This window comes from Chanos chanos, chromosome 10, assembly GCF_902362185.1.
Source record: "Chanos chanos chromosome 10, fChaCha1.1, whole genome shotgun sequence".
Lineage (NCBI taxonomy): Eukaryota > Metazoa > Chordata > Actinopteri > Gonorynchiformes > Chanidae > Chanos > Chanos chanos.
In genome coordinates this window covers 23,068,341-23,084,911 of record NC_044504.1, presented here as the reverse complement: position 1 = coordinate 23,084,911, position 16,571 = coordinate 23,068,341, and the positions used below count along the sequence as shown (strand labels likewise).

At 42.4% G+C, this 16,571-nt stretch overlaps 1 protein-coding gene across 1 annotated transcript in view; it reads left to right on the top strand.

Annotated features, from left to right (window-relative positions):
- ccser2a (coiled-coil serine-rich protein 2a) overlaps positions 1-16,571 on the top strand; it is a 40,559-nt gene that overhangs the window by 6,450 nt on the left and 17,538 nt on the right. The window contains exons 2-5 of the mRNA XM_030787490.1: positions 6,631-7,776; positions 8,017-8,302; positions 8,620-8,822; positions 16,065-16,164. Of these exons, the coding sequence (XP_030643350.1) occupies positions 6,673-7,776; positions 8,017-8,302; positions 8,620-8,822; positions 16,065-16,164 (1,693 nt within the window). The 5' untranslated portion in view covers positions 6,631-6,672. The remainder of the gene's footprint in view (positions 1-6,630; positions 7,777-8,016; positions 8,303-8,619; positions 8,823-16,064; positions 16,165-16,571) is intronic.

Sequence of the window (16,571 nt, the reverse complement as noted above, 5' to 3'; positions counted from 1 at the left end):
ATGTGGCTTTAAGTGGTTAGGAGAAGCTTACCTCACCTCACTGGCCCGGGGATGGAGGGGGTAGAAAGGTTGTCCTGTTCTAACTGGGGTGGAGGGGGTAGAAAGGTTGTCCTGTTCTAACTGGGGTGGAGGGGGTAGAAAGGCTGTCCTGTTCTAACTGGGGTGGAGGGGGAAGAAAGATTGTCCTTTTCTAACTGCTAGGTGTGTCAGCTTTAGAAGTACGCTTGATTTTTCATACTGTCTCTGTGTTCGTGCATTCATGTACAAAGGCCATTATTCATTTTATAAGAGGGCTTGGCTCCTTTTGTTCATGTGACTGTGGAAGGGAACGAAAAAGGAGAGCTCATGATCTGCAAACATACCTGACACTTAGCTCCCCCCTCCCCACCTCCTCCCTCTCCTTCTCTCTCTCTCTCTCTCTCATTCCTCATCTGTCGTGTATATGACTTAAGTAACTGTTAGCTCTGGGCCATGTGTCAGTCAGCTGACTAGCCTGTGAAAGTCCAGAGTGGGATAATGTGAGCCTATAGAGCCTTAATCTGCATGTTTCTGTGATAGTTCAGGACATTCAGTACAGTCATATGGAACAGTCACCAAAGCTGTTTAATTTACTCTTTTTCTTTCTAGCCCAGTCTGGACAAACACATATAGCTTCAGGAGCCAAGGTCAAGCTCATGCCTGTGTTCAAGTCTAAGCAGAGCTTTAGTGTCACCTGATTTAGCTTTTCGCTAAGTGTAGGCTATAGTCATTGGGGTAATATATTAGCATTGCTAGCTGTAGGCTACATTGAAATATGTTATGTTTCACACATCCTTATAGAGCTTGTATTAACAGACATAGTAGTGGCTGCCAGAGGCTGAGCAGGCTTTATTGTACACCCAAGCGGGGTTTTCAGGGTTATCAGTTCACAGCTTCTGTTCCTGAGGTTCAAGTTCAGATGTCATAAACACATAGGCCTAGCTACTGTACCACGAGTCAGGGCAGCTGACTCTTATACTGGTTTAACTTCAACTATCCCTGAATCATTGAGTAACTAAAGTGAGTCCAAAAACCTCACAAAATAGGCCCTCTACATCATACATCAAACAGGTATTAGCACCCAATAAAATTAGCGAAATTCGTAACCCCCCCCCTCTCTTGTCTGCAGTTTCATTTTAAATGTTGGCCTAGTCCTGTATTGGTGTAAGAGAAACAGATTTATTTGGGATTCAGAGGTTTGATTTGTTAGCTCATGGTGTACCACATCGAAAGGGGAACTTAAAATTAATGTGGAGAGTGTCACTGCTTTATTGGAACAGTTCAAGTTAGCAGTGGGACAACAGGCCAATAAAAACACACAAGAAAAGGGGAATCCAATTAGTGTCACGTGCATTCTGCTAGCACATACATCACTTCCTTCACTATTGCCCCTATAAAACGAGAAGAAAAAATACAGAAGCTTATTTCAGCTGCACACTGAGTTTTGATGTTTTCTGCTAGCTGTGTGAGGCAGAGAGAGCAAGATGAGAGAGGAATTTGATAACTACAGCACATATTAGAGTTTTATTAGTTTATAGGCTGCAGATTTCATCAGTAGGCTGAAATGGCCAGACCAAGTGGGATCTAATTACAGATAGAGACAGTTATTTCCAGTGATTCAAAGTGTGCCATTAAAGGTGCTGTGTTAAACACAAACGATAAGCAGTCACTCTATATGTCTGTCATGTAAACCTTTTCAGGTCTCTTAGAAATTCTGAATCTCCTTATCATGTGAAAGCGTTAGAAGATTTGAGGTTCTTCCCCAGATTTATCTAGTGTGATCCACCTCAACGTCTGTGTGCTGTCATGCCGCCTCAAATTGCTTTCCTTATCTCCAGCCCAAGCCTGTAGATGTACACAGAGCAGATTCCTCTGAGTCGTCCGCTCTGATGCCTGGTCTTAAATATACCTGAAGATGATGGTTGATGTTCAATACCAGAGATCTTTCTACACTCAGAGCTCTGGTAATTGATCTTTGATGAGGGTTCAAACTTTAGAGCAGAAACAGACTGTTTCTGAAGCTCTTCAAGCTGATACATCATCATCGTCTACATGCCAAACAACCACTTCCTCTTTTTCCCTTATTCCCTCCTTCAGCTTTCTCCTCTGCAAGGATGAAGTTCTCCAAACCTCATTAAATATTAACAGGCCTCTAAAAGCCTGCTGTCTTCAGACACACAAAATAAAAACACACGCACACACACATATGCATCTAGATGTCTGGCTTAAATATGACCTTTTTTGGCTTTCAGATACATACTTTCTAAAAAGAAAAAAAAAAAATTGTGCAAACTCAAACCTCCCTAACCAAGGTAAAAATTATACTCCTGATATGCATAACAGTATACATTTGATCAGTTGACTTGTGGGGTGCTGGAGGCACTTTGTGTAGACGGTTGATTCTATAGAAGATTATGTGGACTATATGTTGTTGTGTTGCTGGACTGCAGCTGCCGAGAGCATGTGGACTGATGTACTGTACGTTTAGAGTGGTTCTCTCATTAGAACAGAGCTTTCTGATGTCTCACACTGAGTCCCTGTGGACAGAACACTCTAATGAGTCGCTCCGCTGGCTGCTTCTAATCCCCATACAGCAAACACATTGTTTCCTTGATCTCGTTTTAGCGGCTGGTTGGTGTAATAGATTATCTTACTCGATTTCAGCTACCTCGTGTTTTTCTCAAACTACAGTGGACATACTAGATATGTAAATCATATCATGTCTGTGACAGTTTCAATATGAAAATTTTACCTGCTGAGACATGAAAGTTATCAGTTCAAATTGTGGAATGAACCAGTTATTCATTGGCCATCCATAAATAGTGCACAAATATTTCGCTGTCTGTTAATATTGTTTTTAAACTAGCCATCAGAACACCTTTAACAGTGCAGTAATGTAGTGTTGCCTTCATGGGGAAACCTGTGGAATTTTATGACAGTTATGAGATGAAAATGCCTTCCTTTGCATTCCCTTTTTCAGACTTTGCTTCTCTGCAGAGACAGTACCAGCAAGAGTACAAGGATTTTCTCCCAGTTGAATTTGCCTAAGAACAGACTCTAATAGCCACCAGAGGAGATGTTGTAGTACAAGTTACCAGTCAACACAGCACTATAGCAGGATTATGACCACAACACCAGTTCACACCCATGAAATTTGATCAGGAAAGCTAATTAGACATTCGTCGATATTTTTGTCTTAATGTGAACATAGCATTAGGCCAGATCAGTCCAGATGACATCACAGCTAATGTTTGCTCTGGCCCCTCTCTGACGGAATGAGCACAGTAAATGTCTCTCTCTGTATTGATTATGTTAAATGGTAGCATCAGACGGCTGCTTTTTGGTTGGCTGGCAGCGAGAGCACAAACCGTGCCCTCGGCGTGTTGGGAATGTGGAGTGGCTTGAAGGCCGCTACTGGGAGGGGAAAGGAGGAGAGGTTTGGTTGGGTAGTCTGGGCAGATTTTGGGTGAGCACTCGTGCGGAAAACTCATCTGAGCGTGCTCTTATTCTCTGGCCCCTGAGAGAAAGACCCAGTGTAAGAGAGGCAGCCGCTCCTAATTGATTTGGGCCATGCCTGTCATGTGACGCATATGTTCATTCTTTTTCCTTCAAAGATATCCCTGCATGTGTGTGTGTGTGTGTGAGAGAGAGAGAGAGAGAGACACACACACACACACACACATGTTTCTGTTCTTTTCTCCATTCTCACTCGTATACACATCTGGCTATACATCAGAAAGGATTGGTGCAAACTTCTGTTCAAAGGACTCACACTGTAGATTTCAAGATTTCAGAAAACTGCACAGATTTGTGTGTGTGTGTGTGTCTGTGTGTCTTCTAACCATTTGCGTTGCACATTACGGAGTGCTGTGCCGTTTCCATTTAATGGCTTTTTGCCTCAGTTGCTGCCTGGAAATCCACCTTAAAGACTCCCAGTTGGCCTCAAAGTTCAGAAAAATCAATTAAACAATGCATTTGGAATGAAATCTGAGTTTAAAAATGACCCAGTCCAGGAAATGTGTGTTTATGTGTGTGTGCACATGCGTGCATGTGCGTGTGTATACCCATCATGTCTGAGTTTATTGTTTATGTTTATCAGTCCCTCGGGTTTGTGGGGACATGTGGGGTAGTACTTATTAGGGGCACATACACAGATGGACAGATGGTCGTCTTGGTTGTTATGGTTACCCTATAGCCGACCATTCACTTGAGCATGTCGGCTGGGATGCAAAGCGTGTGTATATCTACTCTGTCTGAGTTGACATATTGTGCATTATGTGTGTTATGTGTGTAGGGTCCTGGTAAAAGTTCTCAGAACTCTTGCTCTGGACAGTAGATCTTTTGTTCACCGTCTCTTTCTCTCTGTCTCTCCTTCAGGATGGTAAGAAAATGAGGTCAGAGGGAAAAAAGTGAAACGTGGTGTTGTTTTTGGTCCTGCTCCATGAGATTTGTTTGTTGTTTTGCGTAATTGTTTTTGCATTGGCGATCAGTCAGTGACTCATATGTTTGATTTAATGCTCAGTGTTCAGTGCCCCTTAGTTACTGACCAGGAATGGTAAGACTCCACCCAGCTACTAGATGTGTGTGTATGTGTGTGTATGTGTGTGGTGTATATTTAAAGGGGATCTTGGAAATTGCTTAAATGTACATGTACAATTGTATCTCACATTCACATGTGCACACACACATGCTTTGTTGTGCAGTAAAGAAGCTTTGGTCTGTGGTTGTTGACCTGATTATGGGAAAGTGAGGGAGGATTAGCAGAGGCTTGGTAAGCAGGGTAAACTCATGCTCTATCTCTCTTTCATTCCCCATCCCTCTCTTCTCTTCTATCCATCCACCTCATGTGATTGCGGGATCACTCAGAACAGAATGTGGGTCAGTGTGTGAATGAGAAACGATGCCCCCCCTTTCTTTCTATCTCTCTCTCTCTCTCTCTCTCTCTCTCTCTCTCTCTCTCTCTCTCTCTCTCTCTCTCTCACACATACATACATACACACACTCGCACACTCACACACACGCACACACACACACACACTTGCTTGTATGGCTCCAGCTGCGTGTTAAATTCCTTCTTCTAAAGCATGATAACGGAATGGTTCACCTACTAATGTGGGTCACCAACTGTTATTTCCATTTAAAGATAACTCTATGGTTTATATATGTGACTGTGCATGCCCGCGTGTATTGTACTGATGTGAACTGTCAATAGAATCAACTAAATATTCTCAAGAAGATAGGTAATTCAGATTACATTTTCAGATTTAGATGGTGCACTCATTTTAGATTTATCAGCAAAAGTTTGAGCTTTCAAACGTTAATGGTTTTGCATAGTCTTGTGAAATATTCATTGAATTGCAAGTCTCACGGTATGTGGTATAACAGGGAATAAAGATATTGAAGTTTTATCATGAAATATGAAACACAGTTGCAAAGGTGTTTGGGTCTTCAGTAGGGCTTCTTAAGGGGATTTCTCATTAACTAGTGTACTTTCTACAAAATGTCTCCATAGCGACATCAGTCATGTGATTAAGCCACTTCTCCTCTGCCTCAGACCTTTTCAGGATGTAGTTCTCCCAGTGAGATCCTCTAGACATCAGCTCTTCTACTGACAGAATCAGTTTACAAAATCATGCATTTGCAATGTGCAGGAAGGACTCTCTGAAATATTATCCTCTGAAAGTGTGGTCACAAATATTGTGAACCTCAGAAAAATCTAAATAAGCTAGTAGCAGCCAGGATTCCATTTATTCTCATGTTCTGTCTTCAGTTTCTTATAGATGATCTATCATTTAGTATGCTTCATTTTCTTCAAATTGTGACGCATTTCATGCTGCCAGCTGTAATATTAATCATGAATATGAGAATAATGGCATTTCATCCTTCAGTTTACCGATGCTTCAGTGGGTTAGCCTAGTCAGATGAATGGAGAATGTGGTGCAGTCAGATATTGCCGTAGAGAATGAGATTTACTGGGTAGTTGTTTTAGGATTTAACACCATATGACCTTTATCCCATGTATGCGTTTGCACGGCTAATAAGGAGGATTACTCGTTTATTATGAGTCCTCTACGAACTGGGGCCGGTCCTGGTTTTGTGTGCTTGCCTATCGGGGTATACTGGATCAGTGCCCCCACACACACACACACACACACACACACACACAAACACACACACACACCCACACTGCCTTGGTCATTTCTGGAATTAGCCTACATTGTTACTTTTGGCTTTACAATATCACCCTTTGCTCTCAGGTGTCTTGTTTCACGGTTGTTTCTGTCAACATGCATTTGTAATGGATTTAATATAGGCCTAATCCTGTTTTGAAGGGCATGCTTTTCATATAGCTTTCAGCCTAATTCGGATGTCTGTTGTTTACTGTGACCTTTCAGTTAGTGGAGGATATTCTAGGAAAAGACAGTAATGAAGCATTTAAGAACACTGATAAACTGCTCAGTTACAGCAAACATGAATCATCTCCTAACCAGAATGAGAAAGGCGAAAGTAGGGGAGAGAAAAGGGCCAAGGGTTCATGTTTACTATTTCACATAGAATTAATTGCATGAATTCATTTTCTCTCTCTCTCTCTCTCCCTCTCTCATTCTCCAGTTCTCTTGGCTTTGCGCTCATCCATGACTCATCTGGTAGCTGATGGAAGAGAAGGTCTCTGTAAAGCCCAACATGGTGTCCAGGCTGCCTAAATTTGGTGTGCGTGCTTCCGGTGGTCTTCCTGCCCCTAATAGTTCTACTCAGACTGGGCCCATCCATGAAGCTAAGGCCACATCCTCTGTGAAGCCCAATGGAATTGTCCGTACCTCCTCCTTCAAATGGAGGAAGGAGTCGGGAAGCCCCACCACACCTCCAAGCCCAGAGGAGAGCAGTGCGCTTGGGGAGAAAGGAGAAAGTCGACATCTGAGCTCCACAGGAACCAGGGAATTGAAGAAACCCTCCACACCCACCACAAAAGTACGCAGGTCGGCCTCTTCTGTCTCATCAGGCAGCCCCAAAGTGGCTCCTAAATTGACCAAATCCATCGCCAGCCCTAAAACAGTACCCAAATTCAGCCAATCCCCAGCTTCCCAGAACCAAGACCCAGCCCAGGCTCTCAGCACATTCAAACCAAGCCAGAATGGAGTTGGGTTGATGGGAGCATCAGGCCGGTCTGGCTCTGGGCTCCTGAGACCTAGAGCTAACTCTGGCTCTCAACGAAGCAGCTCCAGGGACAGTCTGTCACAGTCCAGCGATAGCCTCAAGTCAGTCGCTCAGGAAAACATGGTGCGCTCCCAGAGCTTCACTCATTTTAAACAGCTGCCATCACCCACTACGGCACGTATGACTCGTTCTTTCTCTTTTAACAAGGCTGTGGAGCTGGCCAAGCCGCTAGCCGACACCCAGCTACGCCCTCCGCGCACAACTGGACTCAAACCTCCACAGTCTTTCAACGGGGACAGACTTGGGCTTGGATCTGGGGCGCTGGGAAAGGGGCTCACTGACCAGGCCACTCAAGTGACCCCCTCCTCGGCGTGCCCTACGCCCCTTAGTGGACTTAAGAAAGCCCTTCTTCCAAGCTGTGTGTTGAATAAATCCTCCAGTCTGGGATACAGATTGACACGTACATCTGCAGCCAAACCACAGCGCCCTCTCCTGGCTGGAAAGACACATGAGGAGGAGAGCGGTGACCGGGCAGAGACAGACATCATAACACCGCCCCTCACCCCTGAGCCAATCCCCTGCTGTACAGAGGTTAATAAAAAGGTGTGTATGACCGAATATACAAAAGAAAAAAAAAAAAGTGAAAAAAAGATAAAAGAACTGATTAGTTTGGGGGGAAATTAACCATGGTCTATATCCTCTCTTGTTTGATCTTACTTTCTTGATTTGGCAACATTTCTAACAACTTTTTTACAAATCGTTGAGTTTAATGGACAACTTAAATGTTCATAAGAGAGCATGTCAGAATTTCCAGACCCGTGCTTTTTATTTTCAATAACACAGAAGTCATCAGCATCAGCCAGTGATTCAGAGTCCCATTCTGGGATGCCAGAGCCTTATGTGAGCGTTCATCATCCAGGCGAAGGTCAGGAGGACATGTCTCTTTCCTCTGCCTCTTCGCTGGAGAGAAATGACACAAGCGAGGAGTTCCTCGATGACTTTGACAATCTTGGAGACCAATCACATGACATCTTGCCTCACAATGTACAGCACAAGGTCACACCCACTCAGACACGGCTACGTAGCTTTCTGAATGAGACCATGGACTGGGCCAGTATTGGCCTGCTAGGTAAACTTCATGACTCCAAACCCACTCCTGCCGACTGTGTTTGTTCTGCATTAGTTTGTGAATGAGAAGCATGATGCTTTAAAGAGATAATACTCTGAGTTTGATGCTATAGCTGTTCGTCCTGGTATTTTGGTAGAGATATATGGTTCACAAAATGAATCTTTACAGCTGATGAAATGGTTATTAGATGTGAAGCATACAGGGATACTTGTCTTCATTTACTGCTTTGTAGATGGCCCTGTCATTTCAAGAGAGAGCAAATGCTAAAACATTACCTGTAAGTTGTACTGTGTTCTATTTCTGTGTGTTGTCTACAGATGGAAAGGCTCCTTTTGGAGGCCGCGGCCACTGTAATGCTTCAGTCTTGTCCCCAGAAGTGGACTTTCCCCCAGGCTCTTCTCTGGAGCTCTCACCCTCTAACAGCTCTGGTGGAACGTACATGTGGGATGAGGAGGGTCTAGAACCCATGGGTCCAGATTCCCAGCACTGTGACAGCTATGATTCAGATATCAACAGCATGGTGAGGATTCACCAACAGACAGACAGACACAAACACACACACTCACTCACACACACACACACAAAAGAAATAACAGAAACATGAGCGCACATCTGAAACTGCCACCCAAGCTCACACACACATCCATACAATGCAAACATAAACAAGCATCCACATACACAGACCCCCCCTCCCCACTATGATGAGTATGAGTCAGATGTCAGCAACGTGGTAAATACACACATATGTGTTTTCACCCACACATGTAGACATGCCAACTGTTCATACATTTTACAGCTGAAGTTATAACCTGCAGTGATGCCAGCATGACAGGCACACACACACACACACACACACACACACACACATGAACGCATGCACACACACAAACGTCCCGTTGTGGCTACCGAGTGTGTTGATGAATATATACCTCATTTACTTCACACTTCATAATTATTACAGTATTACACACACTGTCAAACACCTTCTCATCTTAATCACACACGTGCTTCTATCTCTGTGTTCTGTGCCAGATCTGATCATGCCCTGGCATGACATGCCAACTTATCTGCTTTACCTTTGCCCTCTCTCACTGCTTACAATCACATTGCTAATGAGGGATTAGTTGACGGAGACTCGTGACATAACAGAACGGCAGATCTCAGATCTGCGGTCCCAGCCTACCAAACCTCCCCGTGCCACATTCCCGTGTTTCCTGATCCGCTGGGAATGTGGGGAAACTTTCGTAATGTTTCAACCTTTTTGTCATGGTGTAAGCGCCCTTTTCTGCCCTATGTGTTGAAAGCAGCCTTAGTTCTGTGGAATGAATAAAGAGATTAATCAACGGGGATTTGCAGCCCTAATCTCATTTGATGTTTCACTGTTTCATCTCAGCACACATGGGAGCACTGCGACCTTATACAGGAGCTTTTGGATGTTTTTTCTTGTAGTGCGATGGAAGAGAGAGAGGGTTGTTTGGAGTGTGTGTGTGTGTGTGTGTGTAAATTTGTTTTTGTAGTTGAACTTGGATGGCCAAAAACGTGTGTTGGTCAACATCTCTGACCTGACACTTGTGTAGGAGTAGGCATGGGGTGAAGTTGGGGCAGGTGGATGATCCTTTGTGAGCAGTGAGACATCTAGTGGCCACACACGAAACCAGAAAATGTGTTCAGTGGAGAAACTTTATTACTGCAATTTCATAGAAATCACTATCATTCTTTCATTTTACGTCACTAGAAGGTCAAGTCCATATATATGTTTCTATGGAAAAAAAGATCACAGAAGAAGATATTCCTGTTATCCCAAGCATTCACACAGAAGCTAGCCATTAAATGGGGAAGGAATTCATCACATAAATGAAAACCAGTTGCACCCTGTAGCATGCAGTGTAGCAGAAGAAACAATATGACCATCACACAGTTCACTGTGGTTCTGTGAAAATACAGATGCATTTGACAAACAGTCCAAGAATCTTTCCTTCTGTTCAAAATGAAAAAGCTTGCGTAATGCAGTATTTCCTCGCTGGAACAGACTTTATAGTTATTGTCAACACATTGGAACCATATACAGGCTAGGAGCGCAGCCGTTGGCTCTGGTGTTGTGGCATATGTTAGCGCTATTAGATGAAGCAAACCAAAATACAATGAATGAGGCATACTAGAGACTTACAGTAATTAACCACTGTTCTATTGTTTCTGCTCAAGCAAAGCTTTTCAGTGCTGCCAAAGATTTTATATGCAGGACCGGACTCTTCATAACATTGTAAGAATTTTGTCTTTCCTCCTGTGTTTCTGAAGATTTAATTAAATGAGACGAAGGCACATGTGTCTACTTAACTGGATTCCGTTTCATGTTTGGTTTTACATGGCATTCTGGGATATGTCATTTCCCACTGATTCTGCTCCTGAGATGAGGTCTGCACTCAATGTAACTAAGCAGTGATCTTAATTATGGACAAAGATTTGACCTCAGTAGCTGTTCTCTGTCAGAAGGGCTTGAAATATTTAGATGGCAGAGAAGTAGTATGGAAGATTTTGGGGAGAGCTCTGAAAAGGAGGGTTGGAAAGAAGCAGGAGAGACAAATCAAATTGGTTTATATAACTGTTAAGTACAATTACTACAGTTGAAGCTCACATCCAGACAGCTGCTGCAGTGCCACAGTGCCGGTGTGGCATTTAGTCGTGGTTGAACAACTTGAATTGGACCCTGTGTTTTCAGAGAGCTGTAAGGAAATCTGGGGGGATACATAAGTTCAGTTTGCAGTCTAATACACTGTGAGGCGGATTAGATTTTAATGGTATTTCACAGTGGTCTCCAGATAGACTTTGTGAATTCACCTTGATAACTGAAGTATCAGAACATGGGGATTGGCCAGTTTGAGGTAAATGGCTGTTTGGCTAGTTTAACTGTTGGAGGGGACACATTGAGTAGAGTTTGCTGTAGGGTGCTTGAGTTTGACTGGGAGTTTTGGAATATGTTTGCTCTTTCTGCTTACCCTACTGTCTCTCTGTGGCCACAAGGTGGCAGTATGGTTCTGAGATACATCAGTCATTTGATGATTCCCCCAAATGTCTGCCCAACGATACTGGTCCTGCTCTTTCTTTCAACTTGATTTCTTCTCTGTCATGCTTTTTCTCCACTGTCATTCTGTCTCTTGCCCCCCTTACTCTTTATATAATCCTTTCATCCTTGACTCTCACTTCAAGTCTGGGGGGCTCATCTCATTTGTGATTTGTTTATTTGATCTAATTTTAGTTTGCGTTGCTCTAGCACAGGCTTCTTCATTAGCAGCTCAGTCAGGGAGGTGCTTAAAGCCTTTGTTTACTCAGTGATGAGTCATTACGAAACACGGTTTGCCCTGGCGTTCTTTCAGCACTAATTAGCTGATAGTGAAAGCACATTGTTTGCTCTGTGTAAAGTGGCACCTCTATAAATTGTGTTAAGGTGATATTTTATTCAGCTCTCAAAGCAATCAGCAATCATTATTGTCTTTTTCTCTCTCTCTCTGTTTCACACACACACACACACACACACACACACACACACACACACACACACACACATATTTGTATGCATATCTTAGTGGGGACTTCCCTTTGACTCCAATTATCCTGTAACTAAAGAATACTAACCTATCCCTAACCTCAGCCAAAGGAATGTTTTGACACTTTTTGTTTTATCAATAACAACAGTAGAAAAACATTGTTCTCCTAGTGGGGACCAGCATTTGGTCAAAACCAGGCACTTTTTGTCAGATTATGCTATTGCACTGGAGACTTTTGGTCCCCAGAAAGATACCTATATGTGGCACACACACACAGTTTTCCTGAATAGTTTCCCTGGCTTTGTGCATCTGTTACACCATTTGACAGTTGGCAGCATTGACGTGTATAGCGATTATGGTGACTGCTGATGGTAAAACCACCACATTGTTTACTGCAGTCAACAAACAGTAGGGGTAAACAAACATTTTTGGTACAGATATATTCTAAAGATGTTAACACATTGATATGTTTTAAGGTTGGTTTGGTTAGGTCACATCTTTGGGAAAGGCATCCTGGGAGGAAGGGCATACCATGGGTTTCACAGACATGTTGTTTAGTTCCAAAGTTACATTTCTATAGTTGTTTAGTTTCCTACTCTTCTTTCTCACAAATGGTTTGCTCATAACCCTCTTTCTCTACCTCTCAAGTTTTACCTTTGCTATTTTCCCTTTATTTTACATTCACAGTCTCTGTTACATGTGCATGTATGTGTTGTATCATGTTATAGAAATATGACAAAGACAGTGTAAAAGGGGAATGGGTGTAAATGAAATACAAAGACATGAGTAGACATAAAATCATAATTTGTTTCAGCGGTCCTGTCATCGAAGGAAGATTCTCCACATAGTTCTAGAGAGGAGACCATATCTGCCAAAGCGTACCCAGTAGTTCCTGACTTATGGTATATACTTTTCCCCTCAGTGTGATTTAATTCTCTTGTAGTACCAGAGACTATGAAGAAATGTCCCCTTTTTTTCTGACTAACATTTAAAACATAAATCAGAACTGTTTGAATATACTTTCTTTAGATGCACTGGTGTGTGACAGATCCTATTAGTAAATTTAAAATTGAGTTCAAGCCCTCTCATAGAAGTGCGTTTGGGATATACATTTTCACAAAAAGTGGGCTGGTCATCTCCCCCTGTGGCATGTCTCAAGTCCATTTTTCACGGTTTTTCTAATGATGACATGCATTCAATGGACAGCACACCATAAATCCCCAATATTGACTCCTCTAGCAGGGCTTATTTGTCAAAACCCGGTCAATATCTGTCATCCCGAATCGCAACTCCCCTTTTTCAGAAGGAGATTTTACAAATAGACATATCCAAATGTATATGAAGTATTATTTTGTCTTTTTTTTTTTTTGACTGGTTTTGAATCTGCTGGAATGATTTGAACGCGCCATCTGAAAATAGACAGGATATTTATGATATGACCTAACCCATCCAAACTAAGAGCTCAGTGTTATTCCACTGAGAGGGAAAAATCAAGATAAAAAGATATGTGGAGATAACAGAGGAAGACTGGCAGGTTTTTTATGCTAAAGGTGTATTTGGTATAACTCAGTGATCGGAATGGCCCCGTGAGTTTGTAATATTTTTCAGGGCCTGTAAAGCTGTAAGTCTGGCTCACCCCTCCCTTGTCTTTCTGTTTTGTAAGTTTTGTAAACTTGAGACTCAGCACTTTGTTGTTCCTGATGAAGCTAGAGAAATGTGTATTGAGATGTTTGAAAAATGAGCTAGGGTAGTAACAACAGAGTGCCCGAAATAAGGAGAATAACCTCCCGAGAATGTCCAGTCTCATTACCTTTATTCTACCAAGAGAAGAAATAGGACCTGTGCACCATATTGTCATCAGATTTGATTGTTTCTGTGAGAGAAAGATAGTTATTACTAAATACCATCATCATTTGAACATGTTTTGATCCATACATTTACTCAGTCTACTTTTAAAATTATAACAAGGAATATACCAAAGACCCTCCAAGGTTTGTAAAACATCAGTCTATTCAAAGCTGTTAAAACATCCTGTAAAAATAGAATTACAAATGCATAGAACTGCAAACAGAAGCGCAATGCTCTCACTTACTTCTCTCTCCCAAATCTCTCTCGCCCCCCGTCACTCTTTCTTTTTCTCGTCATCTCCCTTGCTCTTGCTGTGCTGAGAGAGTCCTCAGGTGACTCGCTGACAGCCAATCAGTCCTGCCACAGCCGATCAGCATGCGGTGCCCAGGTCTCAATAAGATGTCCTGAGGTGAGCATGTTTCAGACGAAGACCGGGGTCAAGTTCAGGCCGGAAAAAAAGGTGCTGTGATGATTGAGCATTTGTCCAGGAGCAGGAAATGAATCAAACAGTCGGTTCAGAAAGCCTCATTACTGTTGAAGAATGGAACATTGGCAGTTCATGTTCAGGTCACTGCCTCAGGTGGCTTGTGGTTTGGACTACAGGACACGTCACAGACAACTGTCTGTGTTCTGTCTTTCTTGACTGCTGCGCATCAAAATTTCTGTTTTATGATGGAACTTATCTCCAAAAACTCAACAGTGTTTCAGCTGATCATGTTGCTCCATTGTGTAGACCTTGACCAAATCTCTCTTCCTGGAGGAGAGAAGCAGGCTCCTTAGGGAGTGCTCTTAGCCGCCTCTCCTCATTTTTTCCATACTGTCATCTGAATTTCACTCTGCCGTTTTTGGTGTCCTCAGAGAAGGTGGGAGGTAAACCCACTTGTTGATGTTAATTTCTCCTGAGACTTACAGTGGGATATCAACCAGTGGACCATTCAAACAGTCAAAATGTTTCCAGAATTCCACTTCACCTCTGTAACATCCAAAACCGCTCTCTCCATAATTGCCTGTAATCCTACATTCCGATTGCCATTTCCACCTGGAAGGTGACACAGAATTCCGAAAATTTCCATTGGCTCCTTATAATACGTGTCCCCTCTGTAGCGCAGTGAACATGCTTTCGGACTGGGTAAAGATCTGAGATTCTGGAGCATGTTCAGTTCAGGCCTTTATGCAGTGCTATCTGAGCTTTTTGGCTTGAGCGGGCATCGCCTACGGCAAGGCTAATCCTATATTCTGGGCTCATCCGTGTCGCCTCTGTGAAATGGGCTGTGGCGTCCCGGGTCTTTTGGAAAAGTGTGGAGGTGATGGCTTAGCTTCGGCTCAGCTCTGTGAAATGTCATTTCCTCAGAGTGCAGCCTGCTGTGACTAAGCCCTCCATGCTTGAGAAGAGCCACAGAACACAGGCACGACTGTGTGTGTGTGTGTGTGTGTGTGTGTGTGTATAAAGGACGTGAACAATTTGTGCTTTGAATGTGCATACGTGCGTCTCAAAAGGTTGTGTTTATATGTGTGCAGAAAATCTATATGTGAGAAAAAGTGCACAAATATGTGTGTAAAAACTACAGTATGGGGTTTGTTTAGGTGTATATATATATATATATATATATATATATATATATGTGTGTGTGTGTACATTAGTATTAGTATTGGTATTGGGTAGTATAGTCACCATACATGTTTTGAGTGTAAATTATCTTTGCTTGTAAGATATAGTGAATCTTTCCTTATTCTAATTTGACAGATTTGTTCTGTGTTCCTCATTTTGTTTTTATTTCACCTGTTTTTCCTGTTGAGGCTATTTTTGTTTTTTAAATTGTTTGGCTTTTTCTTTGTTTAATAGTTGATATTGAATATTTTGTGAAAGCAGAACAGTAGGCAAAAAAAAATCTATTAGCCAACTTGTGAAGGATCTAGCTTGAATTCTGGTGAAAGCACATTTTTTTGGGGTGGCATTGATTTGTGCTGCAGGGCTTTTTGCTGGGGCTACGCTTTGCATTTTAAACTGATCAAACGCAGCAAATGTTTGCTCGCTGACATTCTCCGAATTTATCTGGCTTTTATTTCACCAATGCTTCTATTTCACAAATGCTTTTATTTCACAAATGCTTTTATTCTTATACTCTTCTGACTCCTGATTTCTCTTTTTAGATGCAACCAGAAAGAAACACTATTGTTCGATTATTGAAAAAAAAAAAAGAAAAGTGTATTCAGGTGTAGAAAATTGTTGTAAGCGTTTGCGTTGGATATAAGCCTGTAAGTCACATTTTATATGACTTTATGTACATTTCAGTTTGCAGACAAATCATTTGTGGTTTGTCTGATGGCTTCTCTCTCTTTCTCTTTCTCTCTCTCTCTATCTCTCTCTAAAGGACATTCTTAATAACCTGGGTAATCTGGGGTCAGGAGACCTTGAAGATGATGACCTTATGTTAGATGTAGATCTTCCTGAGGATGGATCCTTACACAGTGGTGAGCAAAGTGCACATACACACACACATACACACACAGAGTCACACATACATAGTCTGCCTGGCTGCTCCAGCTCCAGTCTGGTTAAGTAGAGTACCTTCTCACAGAGGGGCTCTTCTCTGTCTCACGCAATTACTCCTTTAATCTAAGTCAATGTTTGAAATGCAGAAATGAGTTGATGATACTTTTGCCTCAAATCTCTCCCAGCCCGTTGAGTCCCCGTGATAAGTTAGAATACCTCATTCACTCCCCCTCAACTCTACTCATGTCGTCTACTCGTGTGATCTAATTACTCCTGTGTTTAATCACCAACACACAGTGTGTCTCCTTTTACCCCTATGTAAGAACATGTGAAAAAGAAGTTCCTGTGTTTAACAGATGAGATTGAATCATCTGAGGGATATGGG